The 17,701-nt window shown below is 54.3% G+C and overlaps 1 protein-coding gene across 7 annotated transcripts in view; it reads left to right on the forward strand.

Annotated features, from left to right (window-relative positions):
- Positions 1–17,701, forward strand: part of PIK3C2B (phosphatidylinositol-4-phosphate 3-kinase catalytic subunit type 2 beta) — a 73,055-nt gene that overhangs the window by 16,443 nt on the left and 38,911 nt on the right. For 4 of the 7 annotated variants that reach the window (XM_044943306.1, XM_025277683.2, XM_025277682.2 and 1 more), the window contains 9 exons: positions 7,083–8,103; positions 9,541–9,810; positions 11,560–11,660; positions 12,257–12,411; positions 12,585–12,705; positions 13,054–13,089; positions 15,984–16,095; positions 16,221–16,300; positions 16,684–16,747. In XM_044943306.1, the coding sequence (XP_044799241.1) occupies positions 7,171–8,103; positions 9,541–9,810; positions 11,560–11,660; positions 12,257–12,411; positions 12,585–12,705; positions 13,054–13,089; positions 15,984–16,095; positions 16,221–16,300; positions 16,684–16,747 (1,872 nt within the window). In that variant the 5' untranslated portion in view covers positions 7,083–7,170. The remainder of the gene's footprint in view (positions 1–7,082; positions 8,104–9,540; positions 9,811–11,559; positions 11,661–12,256; positions 12,412–12,584; positions 12,706–13,053; positions 13,090–15,983; positions 16,096–16,220; positions 16,301–16,683; positions 16,748–17,701) is intronic. The other 3 variants (XM_025277679.2, XM_025277681.2, XM_006062296.3) reach the window with 3 other exon arrangements.

The raw sequence follows: 17,701 nt of genomic DNA on the forward strand, positions 1-17,701 counted from the left end.
AGAAAAGAAAACTCTGTGAGCCAAAGGGATTAAGCCGTAATGGCCTCCAACCCTTTGACTCATTCTGTCCCAAGAGATGGTGTGGAAGGTCTCCTCCTAGGGCAGCCCTAGAACTGAGTCATCTTAGGGAAGACAGGGGCTTGAGACTGCACATTTTTCACCCTTTCTTGATAACTCTCCATTGCCCCTGCTTGGTGAAGATGGGCCAAGATGGGCAAGGTTCAGGCGGGGATTGAATTATTTATGATACATCTGTCACCTTTGCTAGATCGTAAGCTTCCTGGAATTGTGCCATTGTCAACTGAATATTTGGGTCTAGTATGGCGCCTGGCACATAGCTGGCACTCAACACCCATTAGATTCCACTCTGTGGTCCAGGATGTGGGGAGAGTACCCAGGCCCATTAGTCTGTCCCAAGCAGGGCAGTTCTGATACAGTGCCCCCCATGGAGGCAACAGGAAGCCCTCTCTACCCAGAGCTGGAGTCACCGCTGGCCCCTGGGGCCCCGCCCTCTCTGGCACAGGCCCTGCACAGAGTCAGCTCGCTGCAGGGAGTGCCCTCTCCTTTCTCCCCACCCTTTGACTCTGAACCATTGTGTGGCTCTGCTCAGACCGGCCTCCTCCCCCCGACCTCCAGCCATCTGTTGGCAGCTGTGTGAACTGAGTTTGGTGCCTGGTGCTGCTTAGACCCTGGCACCGACCCGCTTGGCCATAAACCCCTTTCCCTTCACCAGCTGACTGCCTGGTGCTTTTTGGGGTCCCTTTCCCCAGTTCCCTCCTGTACTCCTGGTGGTTCTGAAACCTTAGTCTTTGGTGTCAGATCTGCACATCTGAATTGCCTGAGGGTCTTTGAAATGTTCAGAGTCCAGGGACTCACCCCACTAAATCAAACCCTCCAGGAGAAGGGCCAGGAATTTGTATGTTTGAAAAACTTACCAGATGGAATTACAAACATTCAAATGTGGGCCCTATATTAGGTAATTTTATTGGGTCAGCGTTAACATTTTGCGGGTATGCTAACTGACATTGTGTTTACCTCAGAGAATGGCCTAGATCTTCTGTAGAGATTCAGCCTAAAGTATTTAGAAGTGAAGTGCTTGCATCTTACTTTCAAATGTTAAGCAGAGAATGTGTGTTCAGATGTGGGGAAATGTTAATAATGAGTGCGCGCAGGTAAAAGGTAACTGGCTGAGAATGGTCTTTCAGATGGTTTTCATCTACTTTCTGAGAGATGGATACTGGAAGAGAAGACAGCTGGGGCCACCAAGGTGCACAACTCCAGGGGGCACCACTCTCTTTGTTGTGGTAGACGATGTCAATCACACAGAGTACCGTGTCTGGGTGCTCCTTGCAGTTTGTGGCAGAGTGGTCTTGGCCCCTGACTTCTCTTTCTGGATGAGCTGCAGAGTAGCAAAGCCCCTGGTCCTCCTCTACCCCAGCTCTTTCCTGGGACCTACATCATGTGTATTTCTTTCTTTCTTTCTTCTTTTTTTAAAACAGAATCCTTAGTAGCCCTTGAGGACTCAAGGAATAGGGAATTTGTCAACCCAGCAGAGTTTGGCAGGGAGGGAGCTGAATTGGAAAGAGAATGGGGGAGGCAAGAAACATGAGACTCTGATTCTTAAAATACTTTGTGTATCCACACCCCTCCTGGAGGATGAAATTCAGGAACAAGTTCTCAGTGGAAGCCAGCTCCCGTCTAGCTCCAGGTGGTTGGGATCCTGCCTTCCCTCTTTCCCTAGATTTCCCCTGTGTCTGCTGCAGCTCTGAACCTTCACTCCGCCCTGGGGGATGCTCTCCCGGTCCTGCCTGCACACCACGTGCCCGTCCGCAGTAGAGTGAACAGAGCACCGCACTTTTGGAAGGCAGCTGCCGGTGTGGCCCTGGACACGAGACTTGTCAGCGGGCTGGGCCTCCTCTGCTTGGCCTGGTGGCGTCCTGGCCGGGAGCCAGGGGGCTGGTGGTTAGAGAGGGGTAGCTCAGCTTTCTGCATTTGAATTCCAGTTTGGAAAGAGCTGTAGGAGCTGGGCCTGCTGGATCTCCCTCGGGCATTTTTTTTTTTTTCCCTTGGCCACACCGCGTGGCTTCTGGGATATTAGTTCCTGGAGCAGGAATTGAACCTGGGCCCTCAGCAGTGAAAGCGCCAAACTGTAACCAGTGGACTGCCAGGAAATTCCCCCTTGGGGCTTTCTTCTCTTTCTTCCTAGGGCTAACTTTGGAGTCTTCTGAGAAATCAAGAGAAATCAACAGGACTGAAGGGAATCAATAGGTCAGAATCAAAGAATCCCAGGGCTGGAAGGCATTTTGTGCGGTGGTCTTGTCCATTTGCCCACCTGCATTTACAGATGCTAAACCTGGTCCTATTAGTTGAAGCCCAGTCCTTCCTTTGAAGGATCCTCAAGGAAGGATCCATCTGTATCCTGACCACCCATCTCCATGTCTGAAAATTCTTACCATCAGAAAGCTCTACCCTTAAGTCCCAGTTCAGGAGCATTTTTTCTCAGTGGAAATGAGGTGATATTGGAACTTGAGCTTAGTTGGGGGATAACAGAATCATACACATTTAATTTTAGATAAATATTTTAAGCTGATATTTGAGGTATATATAAGTTGCTTCCCAAGTGGTGCTAGTGGTAAAGAACCTGCCTGCCAATGCAGGAGACATTGGTTTGATCCCTGGGTCAGGAAGATCCCTTGGAAGAGGACACGGCAACACACGCCAGTATTCTTGCCTGGAGAATCCCTTGGACAGAGGAGCCTGGCGGGCTATAGCCCATAGAGTTGCAAAGAGTCGGACATGACTGAAGGGACTTAGCATATTGAGAACATGAAGATAGGGCCCTTAATTCAACCTGGGGGTCCAGAGAAGGCTTCCTGAAGAACCTGATGTCTGAGCAAAGTCTGAGCATTTAGAATCAAATAAGCGAAGAACACTGGCAGTTGGGAAGGGCACCCTGGAGCATAAATCACATAGGTATAAATCACTGCATAAAATCACAGAGGTATCAAATAGGTAGTAATGAATGGTTGGAGATGGGAGGGAGATGTGGGCTGGTAATAAAGGCCTTGTTAAGGAATCAAATAGAGAGCCTTTGAAGGGGTTTAAACACAGAGTGAGATGATTAGATTTACGCTTTAGAAAGAGCCCTCGAGCCACTTTGGGGAGCAAGAGGTAAAGAGGGAAAGGTTAGAAGGCTGTTACGATAGCCCAGCTGAGAAGGTGTGGGTCTAATTAGGGTGGCAGCAGTTAGGATAGCAGGAGGGACTCGATTTGGGAAGAAATCAGAGGACAGGCCTTGGTGACTGGACGGGGGTAAAAGGAAGGAGGGATCCAGGAGGATCGTCAGCTGCCTAGCCTAGGTGACTGGGTGGTGCCATTCACGGTGGTGGGGAACCAGGAAAGGGAAGGCTGTGGGAAGGAAATGCGGATGTGGTTGTTCTTTTGGGGCATCTGGGCTTGAGATATGGGTGGCCATAGTGACTTGAGGGGAGAGAGACTCATCTGGGGCCATCAGCATGCACCTTGTATGAGTGGGGAACAGATGAGATTGCCCAGTGTCAGCCAACCAAGGCGGAGAATGGAGTCCCACGCCTACGCCAGCATTGCAGGGGTGGACACAGGAAGAGGAGGACAACGGTGGAAGACGAGAAGAAAGAGAGTCATGGGAGGCAGCAGGTCGAGGGCACGGGAAAAGGGGAATGCTCCACGAGCCAAGGGCAGCAGCGGTGTCTGGGCAGATAGAAACCTCTGTGGAAGCGGGGAGCCTGGGCGTTGTTGCTGGGGCATTCCAGTGGAATGCTGGGGGCAGAAGGCAGGTGGCAGTGAGTTGAGGAGCCAATAATGGAGACCTGAGAAGTGCCGTGTGTCTTCTGCTCTTGGCTGGGAAGGGAAGGGAGCACTGAGAGGGCATGAGCTGAAGGACAGGAAGCCAGGGTGATTAGGGTGTGTGTAGGCTTCTGGTTTTTGTTTCTTCTTTCTTTCTTTCTAAGGCCAGAAGAAGCTTGAAAATGTTTTAGTGCTGAAGACAGCGAGCCAGTTAAGGGGAAGAGGTGAAAGTCAGGGAGAGGGGCGAGGAGCTTGTGGAGCGTGTGTGGAGGAGACCCGGTGGTGGGGCAAGTGCCCAGGAGGCTTCTAAGTCAGCGGGAGGGGCACTGCTTCCCCAGAGGCCGACGGGAGAAAAGGAGGCTGAATGCAGGCGTGGATCAGTTAGTTAGTGGGCAAGAGAGGCAGGACGCTGAGAGAGATTATTTCCAATGGCCTCAGTTTCTCTCTTCACAGCGGCACCAGGCCAGGCCATTTTACTACTATGCTTGTTCCAGCGTGGGGCTAAAAATACAGCCATTCTCTGGATTAAACCTGGAGGAGGGCATGGCAACCCACTCCAGTGTTCTTGCCTGGAGAGTCCCCATGGACAGAGGAGCCTGGCGAGCTACAGTCTACGGGGTCACAAAGAGTTGGACATGACTGAGCGACTAAGCACAGCACAAGCTCAATTCAGCTTTGAGCATTTATCTCTTGTCTCCTATCAAAAGCACTGGGCCTCCTTTTCCTGGGTCTAGTGTCCCGTCTCTGGGCAGCCAAGTTCTGGGTATCTCCATCTGCTCATCCGATTCCTTGGAATTTTAAATAGCATGACTCTCTTCCTCTGTGGATAAAACGTAGTCTATAAGGAGATGTTGAAGGGTGGAGAAATGCAACAGACACAGGAAGCAGCGGAGAGCTGTTTTTGCATACCCTGAAACTGGGCTTGTGCTACTCAATTTTGGGGGAAATACATTCCAAGACTCATGGAGCCAGCCTGTGCCTAAGGGGTGCTCCAGGATCTGGGAGGGGGCCGCATGTAAAGGATGCTGTTGCCCTAACTCATTTGGGGTGTGATGGAATTTGCCACCGTGCACCTATCTGAACTTATTTTCTATTGATGTTTTCAATTTTCTTATCATGAAGGACATGCTTCATATGTCTGTAACTTGCTGGGCAAAGCACTACAATAAAATGAAGGATTTTTGATAATTTTAGAAATGGTGAACTCAGCTGCTGGTGAGAAGCATCAGAAGTGACTTACTTCACACTCACTGTCCCAACCTAATCTGAAACACACACACACACACAGGTCTGTGGTTCTCAGCTTCGGCTACAGTTTAGAGTCTCGTAGGGAGTTTTTAAAAATACCACTGTCTACTGCAGACCAATTAAATCAGAATCTCTTGAAAGTACCTGGGCTTCAGTACTTTTAAAAATTCCCCCAGTGTTTGTAATATGCAACCAGGGTTGAGAACCACTGGGCCAGGCTAGCCTTGTCATCACGAACATGTCTTCATGCCGTGTCATCCCACGGCACCTGAAGGAGAAGGATGACAACGCTGGAGTAAATGAATGGGGCTGCTCACAGCAGAGGCAGCTGGCCAGGCGTGTGTGTGTGTGTGTGTGTGTGTGTGTGTGTGTGAGATCTTCCTGTCTGGTTTCCTAAGGGCTGAGGGAAATCAAGATTTTGGCACACCTTCCCTTCATCAGGCACCTGGGTCTTACCTGTTGGCAAGTTTTGTTTTATTGCTTGTATTGATGTATTTTGGGAGGATCTCAGTGCAGTCTGACTAGTTGTTTCATAGGGCTTTATTGTACTTTTCATTATAGATTTATTGAAGTATAATTGTACATATAGTATGTACATATACATATAGTACATATATATGTACTATATGTATATGTATATACATATGTATGTACATATAGTAAATTGTACATACTTAAAGTGTGCAACTTTATAAATTTTGGCCATATATATGTATATATATGGCCAATGGTAAAGAATCTGCCTGCCAAAGCAGCAGATGTAGGTTCAATTCCTGGGTCAGGAAGATCCCTGGGAAAAGGGAATGGCACCCCACTCTGGTACTCTTGCCTGGAGAATTCCATGGACAGAGGAGCCTGGCGGGCTACTGTCCATGGGATTGCAAAGAGTCCACACAACTGAGTGAGCGACTAACAGTTGCACTTTCACTGTAGATTAGTTCTCCTTTTCCAGAATTTTATACAAATGGAATACTACATATTCATAATCTTTGGTCTGACTTGTTTTTCTCAGCATAGTTATTTTGAGATTCATCCATGTTATTGCATGTATCAATAATGAATTTCTTTTTGTTGCTGAGTGGTATTCAGCTGTGTGGACGTATCACATTTTTGAATCCACTCACCTGCTGATGGACACTGAGTTGTCTCCAGGTTTTGATGCGTCTGTTAATCCCGAACGCCTAAGCCTTCCCCACCCCGTCCCCTTGGCAACCACAAGCCTGTTTTCTGTGTCTGTGCCTCTCTTTCTGTTTCATAGATATGTTCATTTGCGTCATATTTTAGACCCCACATATAAGTGATATCGTTATGGAGTTTATCTTTTTCTGTTTGACATACTTCACTTAGTATGATCATCTCTAGGTCCATTCATATTGGAGAGCTGTCTTTCAATCGACTGAAGAGCCCTTGTCTCTATCTTTTTGTCTTTGCTGATGCAAGGTGCCTCCTTTCCTTGGGGAACCTGTAAGCGAGATGAGGATGGGATTTAGGGACCAGAGATAGCAAAATGTATGGATGAATGGACGGAGAAGGCAATGGCACCCCACTCCAGTACTTTTGCTTGGAAAATCCCACAGATGGAGGAGCCTGTTAGGCTGCAGTCCATGGGGTCGCTAAGAGTCGGACACGACTGAGCGACTTCACTTTCACTTTTCACTTTCATGCATTGGAGAAGGAAATGGCAGCCCACTCCAGTGTTCTTGCTTGGAGAATCCCAGGGATGGGGGAGCCTGGTGGGCTGCCATCTATGGGGTCGCACAGAGTCGGACATGACTGAAGTGACTTAGCATAGCATAGCATAGCATGGATGAATGGAAGGGTGGATGGGTGTAATAGAAACATAAAGTTGGCCTGGTGTCTCGCTATTTTTTTCTTCATCTTTCTGTTTCTTTCCATCTGTTGTAGGCACTCAAGAAACAGGCAATGGCCCAGATTCTAGCGCCCAGTCAGATTGCTGACCCATCTGTTTTTGAGACCTAATGACTGATATTTTTTCCCCTCCCTTGCAGGTGCCCAGACACCATGCCACAACTCTGCAGACTGGACGTTGCCATGAAGTAGACGACTTCCTTGTCTGCGCTGTCCCCCATCCTCACCATGTCTTCGACTCAGGGCAGTGGGGAACACTGGAAGTCCCTGGAGTCGGTGGGCATCAGCCGCAAAGAACTGGCCATGGCTGAAGCCTTGCAGATGGAGTACGACGCGCTGTCCCGGCTTCGGCACGACAAGGAGGAAAGCAGGGCAAAGCAGAACGCAGACCCCTCTCTGATCAGCTGGGATGAGCCTGTTCTGGACTTCTACAGCAAGCCAGCGGGAAGGCGGAAGGACCTCAAGCTCTTACGCGGTCTTTCTGGCTCTGATCCTACCCTCAATTACAACTCAGTCTCCCCACAGGAAGGGCTGCCCAACCACTCTACCTCCCGGGGCTCCCAGCCTGGCCCAGATCCCTGGCCCAAAGGCTCCCTGGCTGAAGACTATCTCTACATTTTTGATGGTTCAGATGGGGGGCTCTCCTTGTCCCCAGGACCAAGGCACAGAGAAGACTCTTCTAAGAAACTGTCCCCGCCTCCTCTGCCTCCCCGAGTCTCTATCTGGGACACTCCTCCCCTGCCTCCCAGAAAGGGGTCCCCCTCCTCTTCCAAGGTTTCCCAGCCCAGTGACATCAACACTTTCTCTTCAGTTGAACAACCTCCAGGCAAGTTGCTGGGGCCCCGGATCCTAGAAGAGGAGGAGGAGCTGGGAGGTGGGAGTCCGGGGCGGCCGCTGGGTTCCGTGGACTACGACGGCATTAACGATGCCATCACACGGCTGAACCTGAAGTCGACCTACGATGCAGAGATGCTGCGGGATGCCACCAGGGGCTGGAAGGAGGGTCGGGGGCCCCTGGACTTTGCCAAGGACACTCCTGGGAAGCCCGTGGCCCGGAGCAAGACCATGCCTCCGCAGGTGCCCCCCCGCACATACGCCTCCCGCTGCGCCAACCGGAAAAACGCAACACCCGGCAAGAACCGCCGCATTTCTGCAGCCCCGGTGAGGACCTCTGTGTTTCTTCTGTGCCCGTTCCCCTTGTCCTTCAGAAACAGAACAGTCCCTCTTTCCCCTTCGCTGTCCAAATGCAGGTCTGCTCCACCCTCGCCCCTTCAGTGCGCTCCTGCCTCTGCCTCTGCCACTGTGCCCCAGGCCGGGCTGGGGAAGGGAGGAGGGACGCCAGGAGAGGGAGCTCCTTTTCAGGGCCAAGTTTTGTGTGTCCTGGCCAAGCGGCCCTTGTGGGTGTGGGCGTTTCTGAATGCCCGCTTAGTGATATAAGGGGAGACCTGGGGTGAGGAGATGCAGCGTTGACTCCATGGCCGAACGGCCTCTGCTTTCTGACTTTCTGCTCGGCCAAAAGTGCTGCATGACGATGGGGTTGAGTCCCAAGCCTGACTGATGTTTGGCGCTCAGGGAGCGCATCCTGGCCAGACCTCTCAGCGTCTTGTGTGATAAGCCTCGGTGCAGAGCCCTGCTGCCTCTCACCCCAAAGCTCCACTGTGCTTGCTCCCTTTCTCTCTGTGCTCTCTCCGCCACTTCTCTCCAGGTCTCTGCCTCTCTGCCCCGCTGTCTGTCTCCTCCCTGTCCTCTGTGCGCGCACACGCATGCCTCTCTCTCTCATTGGGATAAAATATACATCCCATAAATCTCTTTTAACCAGTCGTAAGTATGCAATTCAGTGGCATTAAGTACATTCTTGTTGTTGTCCCATCATCACCATCATCCATCTCATTTTGCAGTGAAAATATTTAGAAAAAAGTATGCAGCATGACAATAATAGTTTCACTTTTATCAGTACATAGTATACAATAGCAAAGTATTTACGCAGAAGCACAGGGTAGGTTTTTTTTCTGGTTTAAAAAGTGTCAGCAGCATCCCCTTCAGGGCAGGACCTGAAGCCTGCTTTGTGTTTCACCCTTGGGCCCTGGAAACCCTGGCCCCAGAGGAGCCAAGAGGCACCCCTTGGCAGATGCTTTCTGTGCTAATGGCGTTCCACTTCATTCCATCCTTGTTTTCTCCTAACCCATTGTCTAATGGACACTGGGGCTTTCCCACGTTACGTCCCAGTAATTGGGATCCTCCACGACTCTGGAAAAGCCACGTGGTCCTTCCTTCCTGTGCTGGTTAAGAGAGTCCCCCAGAGCAGAGGCAGCTCCTGGGATAAGCTGTAGGGCGCCAGGCTCTTTAAAGGCCCTGCTCTGAGAGGTGGGGCTGTTCCTGCTATTTATAGGGACAGGGAGAGTCTGTTCTCCCACAGCCGGGCCTGCTCGCACTGAGTCAGGCCACCTTGGTAGGTGGGCACCCCTGTGGCTCCCTTTCCCCCTCCCCAACTCTCACCCTTCCCACATCCCCTGTGTGTTATCAGAATTCTGGGGGGAAACTTGGTCCAGAGTCTCCTTGAAGAAGCTAGGGCAAAGCAGAGCTCCTGCCTGTTCTTAGGGGGACATGCGGCCTTGGTCCTCCCCACCCCAGCCTGGTGCGGGGGCTCACTCCAGGACCGGGGCCCCTTCCGGCTCCCGGCCCACACCACCTCCTCGCCTTCGCCGGGCCTCCAGCCGGAGCGACCCTCCTCATCCCGGGCCTGCAGGGCCAGCTGAGGAAACGGCTGGCTCCAAGTGCCGGCGCGGTACCCCTGCTGCCAGCCTCTGCCTTGCAGGTGCCCCCGGCCAGCATCAGGCGATGCCCCCAGGGCCTGCCGGCCGGGCAAACGTAAGTGGCTTTGTTTTGTTTTCTTACGGAGCCCGCGAGCGGCACTGAAAGGGCCTGAGTGGCCCTCACTGGCCACTCTGTCTTCTGCCCCCTGCCTTGCCCTCCCCTCCCTGTCTCTGTCTCTCTGTCTCTGTCGCTCTCACTTCTGTGGGTGAGCTGCTGACAGTGGCACTGTTGTTTTGACTGGGACACAGCACGAGCTTGGCAGGCCGGGCCCTCCCGTGCCAGCTGCCCCCATGCTGCCCTCCCCTCTCTGCACACCCTCCACGCCCGCCCAGGGGGCGAGGCCTGGGCCTCCCGTGCCAGCTGCCCCCACGCTGCCCTCCCCTCTCTGTGCACCCTCCACGCCCGCCCAGGGGGCAAGGCCAGGGCCTCCCGTGCCAGCTGCCCCCACGCTGCCCTCCCTTCTCTGCACACCCTCCACGCCCGCCCAGGGGGTGAGGCCTGGGCCTCCCGTGCCAGCTGCCCCCACGCTGCCCTCCCTTCTCTGCACACCCTCCACGCCCGCCCAGGGGGCAAGGCCAGGGCCTCCCGTGCCAGCTGCCCCCACGCTGCCCTCCCTTCTCTGCACACCCTCCACGCCCGCCCAGGGGGCGAGGCCTGGGCCTCCCGTGCCAGCTGCCCCCACGCTGCCCTCCCCTCTCTGCACACCCTCCACGCCCGCCCAGGGGGCGAGGCCAGTGAGCGAGGGTCACTCAGAGGAAGCGATCTGGTTATTCAAACGAGGAACTCACTTGCTGCTGTCTGCCCCGGGGCGGGGCAGGCAGGCTGAGAGGTGAGGGCTGGTGTGAGCAGACTGGTGTGCGGCTTCTGGGAAATGGCGCTTTTACCCGATGCCGGCTGGCGCTCCATCTGAGCCATTACTTCGTTCCTTGGGGGCAGCCTCCCCTGGGGCTCTGGGCAGGTCTGTCAGGCCAGACTTGCACCAGCCCCTCCTCCACTTCGTCCCCCCGGGGCTGTGCTACAGGTCTTGTTGGAGGGCTGCTTTAAAACTCTCCATGGATGACTGGACAGGTCCGTGGTGGAGGTCCTGCTGAGAATCTCAGGTGGCACACACGTTTTCTTGGACTGGAAGTGGAGCTCAGGCAGGCTCCCTCACATTCCAGCTGTGGGGAACCAGCAGAGTAGGAGGACCTAACCCTTTTAGCAGGTCCTTTCCTGCCCAGAAAGCTGCTTTGACACTTTATTCCTCAAACAGCATTGACCGGGAAGGCACGTGTGTCTGAGTCATCGCCTCCATCTATGGTCTCTTAGTCTCTCTCTGTGTTGGGTCCCTGGGGCTTGCTGTGGATGTTGAAGTGTTGCCCAGGGCCCCGTTTCCTTGGGGACTGTTTGGGCAACCTGCTTCCATGGGCTTCCGTTCTGGGATAGGGGAAACAGCTGTCCGCTCAGCTTCCTGCCATGCCTCTGGGAGCACCCCCCAGAAAGTCAGCCCCGGGGTCCAGCAAGCAGGGCGCTGCCTGACCTGCAGGCTTGAGCTTATTAGACACTGGCGTCTCCAGAAGGAGGTTTGGCCACACTCACGTCCATCTCATCCAGGCTTCCAAACTCAGCCAAGGCTTCAAGTGCTTTTTCAACTTGGCTCTTAGTCTCCCAGGACAGTAGATAAATATATTCCTAAAAGTCCCACATATGCCACTCTCACCAGGAAGCCTTTATACCTGGAGGTTAAGAGTTTAGATCGAGAAGCGGCCTGTGGGAAGGGGATGATGAGGGAAAGGCTCTGAGTCAGCTGCTCTTCTCTTAAAGGTGGGCTCCCGGTCCCACGCCGTCGCCAATGGCCACGAGCTGTTTGAGGTCTCAGAGGAGAGAGATGAGGAAGTTGCTGCATTTTGCCACATGCTGGATGTGTAAGAGTTAATGACGGGGTTAGGGAGGGCTGTGGGGCGGGGAGGAGACTTAGTCCTTTCAGAACTTTCTAGGGAGGAAGAAGAGCCATCTGTACTAGATCTCAATTATAACTATGGGGTGCTTCCTGCAACCGGTGTTTGTAGGCTCTTTTGGAGTCTTAGAATTTTCACATTGTGGACAAAATTCATGAAACTTGGCTCTAACAAAGTATTTCCAATCACTTCAGGAGCAGTTGCCCTTAGGAGCAAATATACCCCAGATGGAGATAAAGGCTGTAATCTTATCTGGAGCTAAAAGAGAAAGGAAATGGATTCAGAAAAATATTCCTCGGAACTTATTATGGAAAGCTGTGTTGTTTAGAACTGTCGCTAATGTTCAACTCAGCTTGAGAAATGTTTTGCAACTGTAACAAACGTGTCAAGAACATGGTTTCGCAGAGATGCTTCCCCACTGTCCCCATCCTGGCCTGAAGACCTGGAGGGCGCAGGCAGGGTGGGCATGGAGGGGCCCTGGGCCTCAGGACGGGGGTCCCAGCAGGCGTCTTGTCCGCCACTGTCTCCGGAAGGCACAGGTCTTCCCCTCTCTTCCTGCACAGCCTCCGATCCGGCTCTGATGTCCAGGACTACTCCCTCACCGGGTATGTCTGGAGCGCTGTCAGCCCGAGCCCAGAGCACCTCGGGGACGAGGTGAACCTGAAGGTGACTGTGCTGTGCGACAGCCTGCGGGAGCCGCTCACTTTTACCTGCAATTGTAAGTTGAGGGGGAGGCGGCGTGGGCATCCTCAGAGGTGGGGCAGGGGTGACTGTTTTGAAACCCCAAACTGCTTCATTGGCTGGTGCTGGGCCTGCAGGGCAAGGGGGCTCAGGTTGAGCCCCGCCTGCCGCAGTGACCCCCTCCTTGCCCCCCCGCCTCACCCCTTTCAGGCTCCTCCACTGTAGACTTGCTCATCTACCAGACCCTGTGCTACACCCGTGATGAACTGAGGGATGTCGACGTGGGTGACTTTGTGCTGAAGCCCTGTGGGCTGGAGGAGTTCCTGCAGAAGTGAGTGAGCGGGTGGGGACAAGTGGGCAGGAGGTGGCACGTGTCTTCTGGGACTCAGGGTCATGAGAGGGCTTTGCAGGGGCACGCTGGGCTCGAGGCCTGGCCACAGGCAGGACTCCTGCTTTCTGGGCATACTCTCAGCCACGTCGCGCTTTCCCCAGGAGCTCGGTCTTCCAGAGGGCTTGGCCGGCTTCCTGAGACAAATCTGCTGTGGAAAGAGCTTGGAACTGGGATTGGGCAAAGAGCGTATCTGCCTGCAGACTTGTGCACGTGGAGAGATGTGTGTGGGGGGCGGGGGGCTATGCTTCCGCCCTAGATCATGTGCGGTGTCTTTATGGCCGGGGGCAGGAGGAAGACCGGGCAGAGTGCCCCGCGGGACCAGGGGTAAGAACCACAGTTGCTCTCTTCCCCCTTCCTCTGCCGGCGAGCCCTTGCCCCGCTGGCATGTGGGGCTGGCTGTCCTCCCCACCAGAGGCGCGCCTCCAGCGCCTGTCCGTTCAGCGCCCTCTGCAGTGAGCAGCCTCACGGAAAGTCTGATGGGGACCAGTCTTCTTTCCACTGTGCTGGGCTCTGGGGGTCTGGGCTGGCGGAGAGGGGGCTGCACCCCTCGGGTGGCACGGCTGTGTGGCAGGCTGCAGAATCAGCCAGAGGTCAGCGGATCAGGAAACAGAGAGATCTGCCCTCCCCCTCAAGCTTCAGCCGCATGCTGCCCTTGTCCCTGGCCGCCTGGTGCAGCCGATCCTGGGAACGGGGAGAAGAGGCTGCCTCTCTGGGCTGAGGGGCACGCGGGGAACACCGCCACTTGCTCCTTCCCTTCCATGCAGGTCGAGAGGCAAGGACGCCTGATCTGTGACTAGCGCCATTCTTGGCTGGCTTCTCAGGGGTATTGTGGGCCCTTCCTGTCTCTGTGCCCTCAACAGGAAAACTGAGAGAAAAGAAGAGGGCAGGGCCCTGCGTGGCACAACTCCAGGGAAGTTCACTGTATACTTACTTTCCCCCAGAAGAATAAAAGGGGCCCCAGACTCAGGGGCTCCTGGCAGAGAGCCCCTGCCACTGTCGGAAGGAGCAGTGGGCACTGTGGGCACCTGAGCACAGCGGGTTGGGGTCTGGCTGCCTCTTACCGGTTGTGAGACTCTGGCCCTAAGCTGCTTCTGTAAAATGCGCCAAGGGTTATAGATGAGAACACCCCGATGAGCAATCCCTAAACGTTCCCAGAGAAGGACCAGTCCAAAGAGAGGATCCAGATCAGCTGGATACTGTGATTTCCTTTACAGCCCCTAGTCCTTCAGCCCCTGAGTCTAGAGGTGGTGGATAAGCGGTCAGGTGCTGACTTCTTGCCAAGATGCAGGGGTAATGTCGCAGGTGAGGTGGAGCAGGATGGTTGGTCCTAGAGTCAGGCCTGTCTCCCCCTACCTTGAATGCACGCAGAGGAAAGCCTTCCACAGAGAAAGTCAGGCACGCTCCCCGGGGACTTGTGTCCATCACTCTTGGTCCAGGAGCCCCTCATCCACCAGGGCTCTTCTCTTCCCTCTCATGTAACAGAAAAGCCCAGGCCCCTGAGCACCTGCCTTGAGTGGAGGTGGGAAGGCCCCTTGGGAGCTCCAGAAAGCTGCTGGCTCCCAGGAGGCCCTGAGTTTCCTCCCCTGGTCTAGCAGAGGGGCTGACGCTGAGGGGGAGTGGCAGTCCAGGATGCAGGCTGCCCTGATAAGAACCTTGAGATGGTCCCAGGGGAGGGCTGGGTTTCCTGCCGCCTCCCCCACCTCCGCCACCTCTTCCTTCCTCCCGAGCACTCCCGCCAGCCCCTCCCCATGGCCCAGCCTCTCCCACCTCCAGGTTTCGGCTGCCACCCAGTCTCAGCAGGGGGGGCCCAATTCAGAGGCTTGGCCCCTCTGGATGTGGACAACCCACTTACGTCCTAGCGGCCTGTCCTGGCCGTGGGCCTGGGCCCCTTTGTTGGCTTCTGCACAGAGCCCTCTGCATTGCTCTCCTCGCTGTTTCTGGCCTAGACTCCCGGCTCTGCTGCGGAAGGAAGTCCCTTTCCGGCTTCTGTTCCCCAGCTGCTGGGACCTGGCCCAGGCCTGCTGAGCTGGCCTGCAGGGGGGACTCAGTCTGCCCTTCTCCCAGGCTTCCTTTCTGACCAAGGTTCAACTTGGGGCTGGATCACCGGGGGACCCCCTAGAGCGCCTTCTTTGGAGCCTAGGCTGGGTTAGGGGCACAGAGGTCTTGTGTGTTGTCCTCTGAGCAGGGGTAATGGCATGCAGGTCGTCTGTAGAGATTATATTGTTATTCACAGTCACACGACCCACAGAGGGAGACGAGAAGCAGGAGTTTGGTTGGGGATAATTCCACCTGGAATCTTGGTGGGTTTGCTTGGTTGACCTTGGCACCCCAGATGGTAATAGTGAGGAGTGTGTGACTTAAGACCACAGTGTGGGGGGACTTAAGACCACATGTGCTTATGCTGGCTTCTGATCTGTCCTATATGCCAAAGTTAGGCTTCCCTGGTGGCTTAGTTGGTATTGAATCTGCCTACAGTACAGGAGACCCAGGTTCGATTCCTGGGTAGGGAAGATTGCCCTGGAGAAGAGAATGGTAACCCACTCTAGTATTCTCGCCTGGAGAATCCCATGGACAGAGGAGCCTGGCAGGCTACAGTCCATGGTCGCAGAGTTGGACACGACTGGGCAACTAACACACATATATACCAAAGCCAAGAGGAAAAATGAAGTCCCTCAGTCGTGCCCAGTTCTTTGCAACCCCATGGACTGTAGCCTACCAGGTTCCTCTGTCCGTGGGGTTTTGCAGGCAAGAGTACTGGAGTGGGTTGCCATTTCCTTTTCTAGGGGATCTTCCCGACTCAGGGATTGAACCCAGGTCTCCCGTATTGTAGGCAGACGCTTTACTGTATGAGCCGCCAGGGAGGATGGAGTTTAAACACTACCCCTGAGAAATCTCTGTTCCCCGCCTCTCCAGAAGTTCCCACCCCTGGAGTTGAACCAGGGATAACGGTAATAAATACCTAGCAGAGTTAGTGTTTGTACAGACCGAGGGTTAACTGTATTAGGTGGCTTTTCTTTAGACACACCTCTGTTTCTTTGCCTGAGCTCTACTGTGACATTTCCCATCAGCCAAGGTAGAGGGTACAGCACAGGAATACAGCCCCTCTCCTGCCTCCCCTTCCTCTTGTTTCTCTCGCCCCTAGGCTGAGGTGTGCATTTCCCTCGAAAGTTCCACTGAGTCTCTAGGATGCTAATGGCCTTGTCACTCTGTCCCTCCAGCAAGCACGCCCTGGGCAGCCATGAGTATATTCAGTACTGTCGGAAGTTCGGCGTCGACATCCGGCTGCAGCTGATGGAGCAGAAGGCCGTGCGCGGTGACCTGGCCCGCACGGTTCGTGTGTGCCGGGGCGGGGGCGGGCAGACGGCGACACGGAGCATGCTGCGTGGGCCTGGGGCAGGAGCGCGGTGCTGCGGTGGAGGCAGCCGCCTTCTCTGAACAGGGTGCTCCTCACACAGGTGAATGATGACCAGAGCCCCTCCACCTTGAACTACCTCATCCACCTGCAAGAGAGGCCAGTCAAGCAGACCATCAGCAGGTGAGAGCGGGTGCCGTCCTGGGTGTGGGCCAAGCAGAGACCACGAGGGGACCCTAGAGGCACCCCCGCTTGCCTTTCTGCCGGGGCCTGGGCTTCTTGCACGTGTCGGGCATAGGGGTCCAGAGTCCCACAGGAGAAGATCCCCACTCCAGGGTGTGTGACGTACCTTCCCTTAGAGCTTTACTACGTTCTCCAAGTAAGATGGGGCCCACAGAAGGGACTTCTGGCCTTCAGTCTGCATGGGACAGACAGGAAGAGCGGAAACCGCCTTAAACCAGAGCCTGATTCCTGAGCTCAGAAGGAGGAGGGAGAAAATGGGTCTTCTAGAACACTGGATCTGTCCTGACTTCTCCTATGACATTTCCCTGTCCCCAACTCCCCAGGCAGGCCCTGAGTCTTCTGTTCGACACTTACCACAATGAGGTGGATGCCTTCCTGTTGGCTGACGTGAGTACAAATTCTGGAGCTGGCCCAGCAGCCCCAAACTTCTTCCTGCCTTTCCCCCAGTCCTCCCGGGATCAGTGAGCACTAAAGGGATCTGGAGCGGACACTGAAATCTATTAGCAGAGCACTTTTCATTCCTGTAGCACATGGGCACACCAAGACTGCCGTCTGTTGGGCGGCTGGCACGTGTGTTCAGAAGGGTTCTGCTCCTCTGTGGGAGCAGGTCAGGAGTCGTTCCCGGATCCTCTCTCTGGAGCACAGCATCTCCAAAGCTAAGAGACATAGAGTTGCTGCCCCACTGCACAACTCAAATGTCCTGTGAACAAGGCCAGGAACCTTCTATGTGCTGAGTCACAGGATCCCAAAGGTAGGGAAGGGCCAAGACTCTCCCCACTTGGATTCACATGGAATTTTAAGCCTCAAAACCGTAGGAATAAACATGTGCCCCATGTGCTGTGAAGTTGAAGAAAATCACATCAGATCAGATCAGATCAGTCGCTCAGTCGTGTCCAACTCTTTGCGACCCCATGAATCGCAGCACGCCAGGCCTCCCTGTCCATCACCAACTCCCGGAGTTCACTCAGACTCACGTCCATTGAGTCGGTGATGCCATCCAGCCATCTCATCCTCTGTCGTCCCCTTCTCCTCCTGCCCCCAATCCCTCCCAGCATCAGAGTCTTTTCCAATGAGTCAACTCTTTGCATGAGGTGGCCAAAGTACTGGAGTTTTAGCTTTAGCATCATTCCTTCCAAAGAAATCCCAGGGCTGGTCTCCTTCAGAATGGACTGGTTGGATCTCCTTGCAGTCCAAGGGACTCTCAAGAGTCTTCTCCAACACCACAGTTCAAAAGCATCAATTCTTCGGCGCTCAGCCTTCTTCACAGTCCAACTCTCACATCCATACATGACCACAGGAAAAACCATAGCGTTGACTAGACGAACCTTTGTTGGCAAACTA

This window comes from Bubalus bubalis, chromosome 5, assembly GCF_019923935.1.
Source record: "Bubalus bubalis isolate 160015118507 breed Murrah chromosome 5, NDDB_SH_1, whole genome shotgun sequence".
Classification (NCBI taxonomy): domain Eukaryota; kingdom Metazoa; phylum Chordata; class Mammalia; order Artiodactyla; family Bovidae; genus Bubalus; species Bubalus bubalis.